The sequence below is a fragment of the Lactuca saligna genome, chromosome 7, assembly GCF_052625555.1.
Source record: "Lactuca saligna cultivar CGN05327 chromosome 7, ASM5262555v1, whole genome shotgun sequence".
NCBI lineage: Eukaryota > Viridiplantae > Streptophyta > Magnoliopsida > Asterales > Asteraceae > Lactuca > Lactuca saligna.
In genome coordinates this window covers 73,845,008-73,859,263 of record NC_136423.1, presented here as the reverse complement: position 1 = coordinate 73,859,263, position 14,256 = coordinate 73,845,008, and the positions used below count along the sequence as shown (strand labels likewise).

At 31.3% G+C, this 14,256-nt stretch overlaps 2 protein-coding genes across 2 annotated transcripts; one reads left to right on the top strand and one right to left on the bottom strand.

The window, feature by feature from the left end:
• Nucleotides 1-1,401: 1,401 nt before the first annotated feature.
• Nucleotides 1,402-7,506, top strand: LOC145004420 (copper-transporting ATPase PAA2, chloroplastic). The gene is made up of 17 exons (XM_078963333.1): nt 1,402-2,081; nt 2,302-2,379; nt 2,480-2,577; nt 2,665-2,718; nt 2,879-2,965; nt 3,057-3,221; nt 3,330-3,440; nt 3,528-3,596; nt 3,692-3,801; nt 3,905-4,010; nt 4,182-4,248; nt 4,369-4,448; nt 4,527-4,981; nt 5,163-5,337; nt 5,616-5,747; nt 6,015-6,165; nt 7,136-7,506. The coding sequence occupies exons 1-17, from the start codon at nt 1,442-1,444 to the stop codon at nt 7,264-7,266; spliced, it is 2,709 nt and encodes a 902-aa protein (XP_078819459.1). The 5' UTR covers nt 1,402-1,441; the 3' UTR covers nt 7,267-7,506.
• A 3,482-nt stretch (nt 7,507-10,988) lies between these two features.
• Nucleotides 10,989-13,930, bottom strand: LOC145005921 (hybrid signal transduction histidine kinase M-like protein). The gene is made up of 2 exons (XM_078965028.1): nt 13,489-13,930; nt 10,989-11,480 (listed from the first exon to the last, which is right to left on the bottom strand). Exons 1-2 carry the CDS (start codon nt 13,827-13,829, stop codon nt 11,123-11,125), a joined length of 699 nt encoding a protein of 232 aa, XP_078821154.1. The 5' UTR covers nt 13,830-13,930; the 3' UTR covers nt 10,989-11,122.
• Between the last annotated feature and the right edge of the window lie 326 nt (nt 13,931-14,256).

The window sequence follows — 14,256 nt, the reverse complement described above, 5'->3', positions numbered from 1 at the left end:
ATGTGTCAAATAAAGAATGTCCGTTTGTAATTTCCATTTATTAAAAAAATTAACTAGAAAAAATAAGAACACAAGAAAAAGAATGAAAACAACCATTAAGAACTTGAGTCATGCGTCTCACTTAGGAAGGAGGGAGTCGTTCCCATTGAACCCACCAACCCCATTGAATCCACTGCCACATCAGCTTTTCTCTTTGATTTTTCTTCATCTTTTCGAACCCACAACACACGGAAATCTTATATTTTTCAACCCACTCAACCCACTCAATTAAAAAAAAAATACCAAACAACTAAGGTACAAGTCTTAAAACATATGATACAAAAGAAAATGAGAGTGAAAAAGTAGAGAGAGAGGATGAAGTGGGTTCGCGAAACCAATTAAACAACTCGCCAACGAGGGAGTGGTACCGACGGTAACTCTATTGCTAATTAAAATTTTACCTTGATTATTTTGTATATTTTTTTAATTAAGTGGGTTGAGTGGGTTGGGAAAGATAAGATGTCTGTGTGTTGTGGGTTCGAAAAGATAAAGAAAAATCAAAGAGAAAAGCTGATGTGACAGTGGGTTCGTTGGGTTCGGTGGGTTCAATGGGAACGACTCCCTCCTCCCTTATAGATTTAGTAATATTGCTTTTGCTAAACATTTTTTTTAATTTACTTTACTTTACTATTGAATCATTAAATAATCATATATTTTCCATCCCAATTATAAAAGATATGTGAATGCATGTTTAAGAAACTTTTAAATGTTAGCAAAATTAGATGCTAATATAAATATATTGATCTAACATGTCTGCATCAATGACTTCTTCAGCATAAGTACTTTAAAATACATGTTGTATGGTAAAAATTCTTTTCTTCCTTGTCATCAAATAATAGTTACTTGCAAGTACTCAACAACTTCATTTGCAAGCTAAATTCTAAAACTGATTAGATGTAACATATGTTTGTATGAAATAAAAGTCTAAGTATATAGCTAGTTAACTCTTTAAAACTGAGCTAGTAATTCATTAGTTAATCGATTATTTTTAATAAAAAAACTTACATGGCTTTCTATATATACCTAACTTCCCAATAAAATCATTGTAATAACTTTTGTTTAAAAAATAACCATTTTTCTTTTGAAACGACAAACCAGCTAACATATTTCTAAATATTATTTATGTCTCATAAGAAATTTAAACATATGAATTTTCATTTGAAAGATTCACTTTGCTAAGCCAAATATCCTTTTGTATAAACCTTTTCTTTTAACATAGAAATACACATGACATATAAATATTTATTAGTATTTTCCTTTTCTTGAAGAAAAACAAATTAAGGCTAAAATTTAAATAAACAATAGTATAAGGTTAAAAATAAAAAATATATATACTTTATCGTAAAAATAGCATTTTTATGAATCAAGTTTTCCTTCTCTCTCCCTCACTCAGGAACACACAATGACTACGGATCTCCTCCGCATCTCTCTACCACTTCAACCCAAGTCCACCACCTTCAGCCACCGCATTTTGACCTGCAATGTTGACTACAAACGGCATCGCGGTTACCTTTACCGGCCACCACCACGTATCGTCCACAAACATCTTCCTAACCTCCTCGTCTTCGCCAAGGCAGTTGATGTCAACTCTCCTTTACAGACCACGTCGGAGAAGCTTCAACAACCACGTCGGGAAGACCAACCTTCCGTCCTCCTTGATGTAACTGGAATGATGTGCGGCGCGTGTGTTTCACGTGTCAAGTCAATTTTGTCGTCCGACCAGCGAGTGGAGTCGGTGGTGGTCAATATGTTGACCGAGACGGCGGCGATTAGGTTGAATGCTGATGCGGAGGTGAGTGGTGTGAACGCCGCGGATGAATTTGCTCGGAAATTGACGGAGTGTGGATTTCCGTCGAACAGGAGGGCATCGGGATTAGGGATTGAAGAGAAGGTGCGGAAATGGAAGGAAACGGTGGCAAGGAAAGAGGCGTTGATGGTTGAAAGTAGAAATCGGGTTGTTTTTGCTTGGACTTTAGTTGCTTTATGTTGTGGATCGCATGCTTCTCATATATTGCATTCTCTTGGCATTCACATCGGCCATGGTAATTCTTTCTTCCTTTTCCGTTTGAATCCTTTCCTTTCCCCCACCTTTAAGATGATTATCTCATCCTCTTTCTATTCGCACCTAAAATCTAATGGTTGAAAAAGTGGGATTTAGCCTTTTCTGCAACGATTTTGAACAGAAACCAGAAACTATCCTGAATTGCTAGATTATATATCTACCTGAAAGGCTGAAATGCTTTAACTTCTGGTCGTATATAGGCGCATTAATGGAAATACTTCACAATTCCTATTTCAAGGGCAGTTTAGCTATAGGTGCTTTGTTGGGACCTGGAAGAGGTTGGTTTTAACTTTTAATTCATACCTGAAGAAACAATTTTGTAATTCTGTCAATAATCAATCTGATCATATGATTTATATCCAATGAAACTTTTCTCAGATTTGCTTTATGATGGTCTAAAGGCATTCTTTAAGGGCTCTCCAAATATGAACTCACTTGTTGGATTTGGATCCATTGCTGCTTTTATGATAAGCGCTGTAAGCTTCTCATTCATGGACATCCTATTTTTATCAATTCTACATTATCACATGTTTTATACTACTAATACATTCTCCATCTTCTAGATCTCACTTCTTAACCCTGATCTTGGATGGGATGCCACATTCTTTGATGAACCGGTTTGTATAGTGTCACTTATACTTTTCTTTCTTTTCAAAATGCCAACTTTTGTAATTTCTACTCATTCAGTCATCATCAATTCATCATACAAGCATCTTAATTCTGTTAATGTTTTGAAAATGAATTTCTTATTAAGGTCTGCTCTGTTTTAGCATGCAGGTCATGCTTCTTGGTTTTGTTCTCTTGGGTCGTTCACTTGAAGAAAGGGCAAGACTTAGAGCATCCAGTGACATGAATGAACTATTAGTAAGTTTATATATTCACACAAACTTTCTACATTATAATTCTACTAAAAAAACCTTTGTGTTTTGACCTTTATACCCTTGTGGCTCTGCAGTCACTGATATCCACACAGTCAAGGCTAGTAATTTCTCCATCTGAAAGTGATTCATCCACTGGTAGCATACTGAGTTCTGATTCAATCTGTATTGAAGTTCCTACTGATGACATTCGAGTTGGAGATTTTGTATTGGTTTTACCTGGAGAAACTATTCCTGTAGATGTAAGTCTTGTTAAGTTTCAATTAGAACATCATAATTCACATTACAATTTCAAGAAAATAGTTTATGGATTAGGGCTTTTGATATGATGAATTAAATCTTGTGTTCAGGGGAAAGTTATTGCAGGAAGAAGTGTTGTGGATGAGTCTATGCTTACTGGTGAGTCTCTTCCTGTTTTTAAGGAAGAAGGGCTTTTTGTCTCAGCTGGAACAATAAATTGGGTAATAATATTCTTTGAGCATTTTATTTATATAAAAAAAATTTGGAATTATAAAATTTGAGGTAATATTGAATATTCTGTCTTTCAGGATGGCCCACTTAAAATTGAAGCTTCTTCCACTGGATCCAACTCAACAATAACAAAGATTGTGAAAATGGTATTATTAGATTAAATGGAAGAAATAGCAATTTAACTTTCGTTTATTTGTTTAATATTATTACCCATTTTCCATTTTGACAATATTTGTTTTAGGTAGAGGATGCTCAAGGGCGTGAAGCACCTATACAGAGGCTTGCAGATTCAATAGCTGGGCCATTTGTGTACACTGTTATGACTTTATCAGCAGCAACATTTGCCTTCTGGTAACAAACTATTTAATTACCATTTTGCCACAAACAATATCATTCACAAGTTTAAACTACTAATTGAAATTGCTTTCTGTTTATTTCATTGTCAAATGTGAAGGTACTATGTTGGGGTACATGTTTTTCCAGATGTGCTGCTAAATGACATTTCTGGCCCTATGGAAAATCCTCTGCTTTTGAGCTTAAAACTTTCCACAGATGTCTTGGTGAGTCATAGTTTAAACTTTTACTTTTTTTACACCTTTTAAAACTACCCAGTTTTTGAAAAAGGGAAAACTACATCAAAATAAAATGTACTTCAGTTTCACCATTTTATTGGTTTATGATGATTAATTTTATTATTATAATGACAAAATAAGTATATAATTATTTTTCAGGTTGTATCTTGCCCATGTGCACTAGGCCTTGCAACACCAACTGCTATTCTTGTTGGAACCTCTCTAGGTATATAATTATTCCATCTCTATTACAACATTCTACTTTCAAATATATATATATATATATATATATATATATATATATATATATATATATATATATATTAATAATTAGGATATAAAACAGGTGCTAAGCAGGGGCTTCTTATTAGAGGAGGTGATGTGTTGGAACGTTTGGCAAACATAGACATTATCACTCTAGACAAGGTATTTATTTGTATTATATTTATACTAATTAATAAAGAAATGAATAAAAATACATGGCTATTTCTTGTATATAACCAGACAGGAACTCTAACAGAAGGAAAACCCACAGTATCTTCCATCGCATCTTTTATTCACAAAGAACACGAAATTCTCCAATTAGCAGCTGCAGTAGAAAAAACAGCATCACATCCGATTGCAAAGGCTATTATAAACAAAGCAGAATTATCAAATCTAAATATTCCAGTTACAAGTAGGCAGTTAGTGGAACCAGGGTTTGGGACAATGGCGGAAGTTGATGGGTGTTTGGTGGCTGTTGGATCTATGAAATGGGTTCACGAACGGTTTCAGATTAAAAAAAATATTTCAGAAGTTATGAATTTGGAAAAAGATGTGATGAAAAAATCATCCCAAGGGCGTTCATCTTCGGATTATTCACAAACGGTTGTTTTTGTTGGTGTGGAAGGAGAAGGGATTATTGGTGCTATTGGGATATCTGATAATTTACGTCTAGATGCTGAGTCTACTGTAAAAAGGTGCTATTGATATAAACCCTAAACCCTAAATTTTGACTCATCAGATTATAAGGTTTGACCTTACAGAGTTGTTCAGGCAAAACAAACAACTTTTTTTATTTATTCCGTTGGAATGAACCATTTGAATTGAGATTGTTGAAAAGACTAATAGTTTAAATCGTTTGTTTGTTATGTTTTGAAGGCTACAACAAAAGAAGATAGAAACAATCTTGTTATCGGGAGACAGGGAAGAGGCAGTTGCAAGTGTAGCAAAGACAGTTGGCATACAAACTCATCTCATCAATGCCTCTTTGACTCCACAACAAAAATCCGATGCTATCTCAACTCTTCAATCCTCCGGCCACTCTGTCGCAATGGTATATATTTTTTAATGATTATATATATATATATATATATATATATATATATATATATATATATATATATATATATATTTAAATTCCAACATAAATAATGAAAGATATAGCCTCCAAAATTAAGGTTCTTGAGAATACATGCGTTTTAAAATACGTCAACAAAAATTGTTGGTGAATTCCACATTAGTGTGTTTTGATATTATATATTTTCTAATGATTATAATATTTTTTTAAAGTTCCAACATAAATAATGATATGATATAACCTTGAAAATTAAGGTGGGGGATGGGATTAACGATGCACCCTCTTTGGCTCTAGCGGATGTTGGAATTGCTTTGCAAGTTGAAGGACAAGAAAATGCTGCCTCCAATGCAGCGTCTATTATACTTCTTGGTAACAAACTTTCACAAGTAAGCATTTACAATTTACATATAACACACCTTTTCCGGGATATTTTTCAATCACAAGGATGAGGAGAGGCCAGAGGGCATTTACGTCTTTTGCATAAACGAGAGATCAAGAGCGAGTCCATGTCCCACCTTTTTCGCGTGATAAAAAATTGCAAATTTTGTCCCATTGACATGTGACGTGATCATAGTCCAATGCATGTCAAACGCAGTACAAATACAACCTGTTGTGTCATGTCTTGTTACTTAGTTGTGATGTGATGTGTGTAGGTGGTAGATGCAGTTGACCTTGCAAAAGCAACAATGTCAAAAGTTCATCAGAATTTGTTGTGGGCAGTGGCATATAATATTGTTGCAATCCCCATTGCAGCCGGTGTGCTGCTTCCTCATTTTGATTTTGCCATGACACCTTCACTTTCAGGTCACTCACATTTTTTTTATTTTTGTTATAAATTGATTTTGGTGTTTCTTTAGGCTCCATTTGTTATCTGGACTAGACAACAATCTTTTGCACAGAGAAAAGATTGAATGCGAATCCTTATCCAGACCAGTCAAAAACTGAAATTAGTGCTTGACTGGCCTGAAACCGGTCTTTTTTCTAAAAAGGACCGGTTAGGACTGGTCTAGGTCTAGACCAGTCCTCCGGTTTTTACTTTCGGTTGAATGACCGAATTAAAATCGGTTTTGGGAGATTGGTTTAAAACTGGATTGAAATTAGTCCTAAATCAGTTTTTCTATTATTACTCTATATTTTAATATTATATATATTAAATGCATTTATGTCACTAGTCCTTTTATTGGTAATCATGCAAGTTTATAGCTAAACATAATGAATGCATTGATTATCTATGAATTGATTAATAACCAAACATTATATTTATACATGCTTCTCTCACTTCATGATGCGATTAAATCTTTTTATATAAATATTCTTCCAATTATATAACATATATCGAATACTGAAATTTAACAAATATTCTTAAAATGATGTTTAATAACTCTTGTTATCCTGCAAATTTACTATTGGTTACCAACAAGCAACACGGATTTTCCTGGTATATATATATATATATATATATATATATATATATATATATATATATATATATATATATATATATATATATATATGATACCTCAAGTCTCGAATGGGTGATTAAATAAATAATTAATATATTTTACCTTTTATAAATAAAAATAGAAATAGATTGCCACTTTGCCAGATTGAAGATTGAATATTTTACATATTTTGTATGACTAAAAAAACATTAACAATTTATATTTTTTGAATCTTATATGGCTGAAAAAATAAAGAAAAACGGGACTGATTATGAAAAAATATTAACATTTTTTTTTTTTGGTTTTCATTTGTTTGTTTTGATAATTGATAGGTGGACTTATGGCGTTTAGTTCGATATTTGTTGTGAGCAACTCACTACTTTTACAACTTCACGGGTCTCATAATAAAAAAATGAAAAACGAAGGTGAAAAGCGGATTGAATCTACATCTTTAAGAGCATAAAGATGTTGAATTTATTGATTGGGTTATATAATTTATACGATGTAATACGATTGTTATTGAGATCTGATCTATTGTAAACTATTTATTGTAAACTATGCAAGTAGAGGAGGAAAATCAAAGGCAAAGGAATATTGTGCTTCAACTTGTTGTACCTTTGCCATGATATAACAACACGTATAGAGTACAAACTACAAACTGTTTCTTGAAATTATCATAAATAATGGTCTTTAAATTTGTATATTTGTATATTTTTGTTTTTAAGTTGATTACATTATAGCGTGGTTTCATTACATTATATCTGTCTATTTGTTGTAGAAATTCATTACATGATTTTTTTTTACGATCATTATCTTTTTGTATTTATTTTAAAATAATCATCACTTTACGAAAAGTACGGATGATTTAAAAATATGGTTTGTAGCCACATGCTATCATTGGATTTTTAATATAAAATTTAATGATATCAATTATTGTATATAATCCTATCTTATATCTTATATCTTACAAGCATTTAAATGCAGAGCTTGTCTCAAGAACTATAAAAGAAGCAAAAGACACCTCATTTTTAATATAAAACTTAATGATATTAATTGTTGTATACAATCCTACCTTATGTAATACAAGCATTTAAATGTAGATCTTGTCTAAAGAACTATAAAAGAAGCAAAAAAGACACCTATTAGAGATATGTGTACGCGAGTGTGTATCTTCTTGCTACCTTTCACTTTTTGCCTGCGATTTCATCACCATGTCATTTTTCTTTTACCATCATCTCACCCTTCTTACTGGTAGTAAATAGTCCTGTGTTGGGAGGGTCACTACACCACTGCACACGAGGTGATATAGAGTTCACCACACCACCGCGGTGACCCCTCATCATCTCACGGTGTGCACTGTGCAGTGTCGGTACACCTATATGCCTTATAGATTAATATAAGATTCCTCTTATCTTAAGTTTGAATATGAATGATTAAGTATTGTGTTTAAAACCATAAGAAATAGTAATACTATTTAATACAATAAATTTGAATATGATTGATTAAGGATTGTGTTCAAAACCATAAAAAATAATACTATTTAAAAAATAGATATTAAGATAAGATTCCATTTATTTTAAATTTGAAAATTATTGATTAAGGTTTGTGTTAAATTATAGAAAATAATAACATTGTCTAAAACAATAAATATTAAGATAAGATTCCATCTATCTTAAATTTGAAAATATTGATTAAGGTTTGTATTAAAAAGATAGAAAATGATAATAAATTTTAAAATAATAAATATCTGTAACACTGTAACATCGGTGTAGATAAAGATAATCAAGATAATTGATAATGTAATATAGTTCTGGTTTATTTATTATTATTTTTTTTTTCCATTTGGAACTGTAGAAATTTATTAAAATTCTAGTAAAATGTTATATAATAATAATAATAATAATAATAATAATAATAATATCAAAGTTGTACAACCAACCAACCCAATCAATCTTACATGTATTGTTACTATTGTAATAAAAAACGATTATTAAACAACTTTATCGAATAAATCCGTTTTCCACATGTTTACCGCTTCAAAATGTGTGTTGTTTCAAAAATTCCAAATGACCCAAAAATCTGTGATTATAACTACATCAAGACAACTTCTTTGGACCATATTAAGCTTGGAATTATCCACCAAAGTAATCTAATTTGTGACCTAGGGAAAAGAAGGAATGTCTAAACTCCCACAATCTTTTGATTTGTGGCCAAATAAATGGAGCAATTACTATATATGTGGTTAACAATCCAGTATGTCAATGGACAAATAACCGAGTCAACATCAATTCCTTTATCAAGTACATTAGTTATGGTTGTGATATCTTTAACTCTAACCTTCAAGCTAAATTCAACTTGATAGTAACAAAAAAAAAAAAAAAAAAATCCCATCTCGTTGAATTATTATCCACAACCAAAACTCCACAGCCTTAATAGGATCTTGTCGAGGAGACCGAGAAAGTACCTTTATAATCTAAATCTCACATCCATATATCATGTTAAAAGAAACAATGGAACCAATTAAAACATCAATCTCCGTGAACAAAACAATATTTATTTATCTCTAACACACAAATACAAGGAACAATATTTATTTGTTTTAACGATATGTCACACAACCAAATATCTTCCCAAAATTCCGTACATTGACCATTCCCTACATTTTAAAGAACAAAATGAATTTAGATCTAACCCTCTTCTTAAAGTTGAATAGAACTATAACTACTTTCGAAGTAAACGTTTTTAACTTATTACTTATATAAATATGTGTTGATCACTACGTGAACATGTTGATAAACATATTCGTTTTGTTTTAAAAATCTTGATTAGGTCCCGAATCTCTAATTAATCCTTATGCGCTACTCCACCGACTAGAAGACGCTTATCGATTAATCTCTGCCTACACAATAAGCGAAACAGTAGCAAACGATAAAATTTTTGAACACTTTGAAGAAGTTCTATCTCAATATAAACTATTTGATGAATGATTATTGTTGTAGTAATCATATTAATCTATTTTGTCAATATATTAGTACTATCTATGAACTTTGTTATGATATTCGTCATATTTAATTTTTAAAATTTAACAAATTAACAATTTAGTGTCCCCGCTTAATCATCGCCTAACCGATTAATTTCTTAACTCTAGTCCACTGACTAGCTAATGTCGACCGTTTTTTACAACCTTGCTTATTAGCATATCATCTACTTGAAACACAAACAAATAAATTGGAGACAATAGTATAAAAAATATGATCCTCATAAGCTTTGTTTTTTGAAAGATGATAGCATTATAAACCAACCGAATAGATAAAATTACGGATTTGATGACTACTTCAAAACTTTTATTTCGAGCTCCGAGAAAAAAATTTGGTGCTCCGCCCAATAAATACATTTTTTTGCCAAAAAAAAGACGAAAGACTCATGTACACCATCATATAATTAAGCACCACATCTCATAACAACACAAGTCACTTAAAAATAGCCCATACACTCAGAATCTTGATATCCCTTGGCTTAGTGGTATCAAGATTTTGAAAAGGTGCCCCTACCTCCGTTAAGAGCTGAAGGTTAAGTCTCATAATGGATAAATGTGTAGTTTAAGAGTATGATTTAGAAGGTGTGTATTATCCAAATCGATACCCCGTGAATACAAATTTACCTAGTAGGTAACTTATTAGGAAAAGTCCACCATCCCAATATGTTAATCTTGATTAAAAGCCAATTATTTCATTTAGTTGGAACACCACCACTTACCCAAATAACACAAATCAATAAATAGTTTGCCAACACAACCATTCTCCAAAGAGGAGTATATAACATCATGTGTCCTCAAGATCCACAAGTCATCTATCATACTCGTTGTATAAATAAATCCTTCTAAACATCCAATTAAACACCATGTTTTCAGAAGCGAAAAGCCAGTTAAATTGTTGAGCAAACATTGTGTCACCTAACTAAACTTCATCCCAAAAAGAGGTTTCACTCGACCCAACTCCTTTTTTAAATGTACATGAAAATTATGTTTGTTTATATGTTTGTATTTGTTTATTGTTTGGTTAAACTTATATAGACGAATACAAACATGTCACATTTATATCGATTCGATTCGTTTACACCCGTAGTATCATCCGTTTTTAGCTCACAACACCATATGCAATAACTAACAAATAACCATAATAACAATTATAAAAAAAGTGCATTTCTCATTAATAAATGACCCAAACATTTTTTCCTTACGCCCATAAAATACCAAAGGACACTACACATGTTAGTTATTATAACCTATTTACTCATAAATCATCCTCCCAACTTCCAAACTAACAATTTTCAATAAATCTAGAACCACATCGATGCAAATTCACCATCGAAAACGATCTAATCGAAGACATATTCTTCTTATTTAACTCAAGATCTTCATTCTCTGAAGTAAACCGCAATGTGGAGGATTTGGTTTTCTTTGATATCCGTCCCATATTGATACCCGATAGTTGGAACGCAGTGTGGTTCTTGTTTTTATGCGATAAAATAGTGGAAGCTACAAGATTTCTTCGTTTTCTTGTGTACGCGTTATCTGGTTTTGCAATTTCATGTATCGATGGTTTAGATGAGGGCCACATTTCGGTTAAAGATGTGAATGATTTTGATTTCCCGTTGTAGAACGTTGATATTCCTCTTCTGTAAATAAAATGCGCGTTAACTTTTTGTAATCGGTATAAAGTATTAAATTATTTTTTATTTATTTATTTATTATAATTTTTAGAGGAAAGAATAAAATGGTTGTTTACTCTCGTTTAGTTGTAATAGTTATATAATAAGGATTCAATTTTTATTTAATATTTGTTATTCATTTAATCTAAAGAGGAAACAAACTTTTTTCATAGAATATTTTAAATAAGGAAGCATCATCTATTCATATAAAAAATAGGCCGTAAATGTTTATTGGGTCAATAGTTAAAAATCATATGAGAAAAAGACAAAAATTGGAGAAATGAAAAAAAAAAAAAAAAAAAAATAGAGCAAATTTATAAAATGTTAAGACGTAATAGGTAAAGTACTAAAGTTTATTATCTCTTATTTTCTCCTTTCAATATTTTTTTTTTTTTTTTTTTTTTTTTTTTTTTTTTTTTTTGTATTAAATAAATAAAATAATAATAATACGTATTAAGTAAAAAAAAATAACAAATATATATAGCTTAACGAGTAATTCCATTAAATAAAGAAGGGGCTAGATGCAAAAAAAAAAAAAAAAAAAAAGCAACTACAATTTCGTTGATTTTTTTATTATAGCCTATTTTTTTTTTTCATTTATTTGTTCTATAACGTTGTATTTTAAAAAATCTAGCGATTTAGTATTGTCATCAAACTACAAAACAATTTACTTGCTACAATTGGATAATTTTTCGAAATACAATGTTGTTATAAAAAAAACTTTTAATATACAATGTCTTAACAAAAAAATTAAAATACTAAAACAGAAAAAAAAGTATATAATACATACTACACAAATAAGTTGTCATTTCTTTTCTTACACTCAATAAAAATGACACCTTGGATATTAATTTCGTGGAAATTGTTATACAACAGTGGTCCAAGTTAGACCAGCAAATTGTTTGATGAATTGCATGTGCACGTATATGTATTTTAAACCTACCCAATTAAATCACTTTTAAAACATGTTATTATATTTATAATTAATAATTAATAGCCTCTTTTGATCACTATTTTACTTACCCCACTCCTTATCTATATACACTTTCTATCTTATCCTTTACTTTATTGGACATAATAATAAATAAGAAACAGGACAATAATAATACAAGTGGCACAATGTCCCCTTTATTTTAGTATTATGGGATAGGATTGTGACCATATATTTTATATATAATTCTAAAAGAATATGCGGATATAAAATAAAGATGTGAAATATGTTTTCGTAATAATGATGTCATACACTTATTTTGTCAATTTCGATCCTTTATTTTGTAATATCATATAAATATATAGTTATTGTGATCTTTATGGAAAGACGATATTAACGCTTTTTTAGGTTGACTTTACAATAATATTCATAGGAAAAGAAGTTTGATTTGATTTTGATTTTGATATCATAAAAATTGAAAGTTTTTGTGGATCAAAGTAGAAATTAGAATGGTAAAAGATAAGATAAGAAGTGTTTTGTTGAAGATTTGTCAATTGTGAAAATGGAAATGCATCTAAATTCTATTTGGGACAAAATTCGTTTGCAATTAGTTGAGGATGAGATTGAGTATAAGATAACATATCCCTTTCATTCACCAAACTTTTCCTAATTTGATAATTTTCAATCTCACACATTGAAATCGTCAATTAAATGTTTTCAATAAATTCTTCAAGATAGAATCGTGCATGAGTTTATGCAAATAATCAATTTGTGAATGTAGCTCCTTGATTGTTAGATAAAATAGTTGCTTAAAAGATCATGAATTGCATTAGGTCAAGTATCACTATCAATCTAGATGCATACGATTCGTCATGGAAAAAGAAACAGTTGAAATTGAATCAGAGAAAGTAAAATTAAGATACCTAATTTTCATGAACACATAATACCAAACCAGAATCTAATTCTGTAATTGAAATCTACGACGATGTTAATATACAGAACTTTCACACACAAGAGTTAACGAAGGAGAAGAGGAAAACAAACCTGATCGGAAGCGCTTCCTCAAGAGCTTGAATTGCATCATCGAGAGAACCATTGCTGATTTCGTTCTTATTCTGATGATCATATCTATAAGGACTTTGAGCATCACTTTCCTGATCGCCGTCGTCGTCGTCGTCGCTATTTTTTCCGATCGACGAACTACTAGACGAATTACACTCTTCTTCTATGATCCTCATGAATTTTGTCGCTCCGGCGGTTTCGTAGATCCTTTCAGCTTCTATTCGTCCTCCGTGATTGGTCATAACTACTGTCTCCGGCGGTGGCAAAGGCGAAATCCGGCAACCACTACCAACACTACCCACTCCTTCTGAGTTAAGTTTCATCCGATCAATGTAAACCAAAAAAAATGTTGGATTTTACAGAAGTAGTAAAGGAAGAGACAACAATGGGCGCCCCAGTTTAGAATCCGAAATCAGTGTGTTTATGTGTATTTATACACTCATAGGTGTGTTCTTTATCCTACCTTTTGTCCGGCTGGTTTTTCATTTATTATATATATATATATTTTTTAATGAAATTAGACTTCCTTTGACTTAGGTCTGTTTGCTACCTTCTTACATTTTTTTCATATTATTTAAAAAAAATTGGATGATGATGTTGTAAAGACATATAGGTTGTGTTTCCGGGGCAAGATTTTGAGTAGGGGTGCATCAACGGGCAGGATCCGGATCCGGACTGAACCAACCCGAAATTCTTGAGTATCCTTGATCGAAACCGGACCGTTTTAGGGTTTGTCGGTCTAGATTCCAG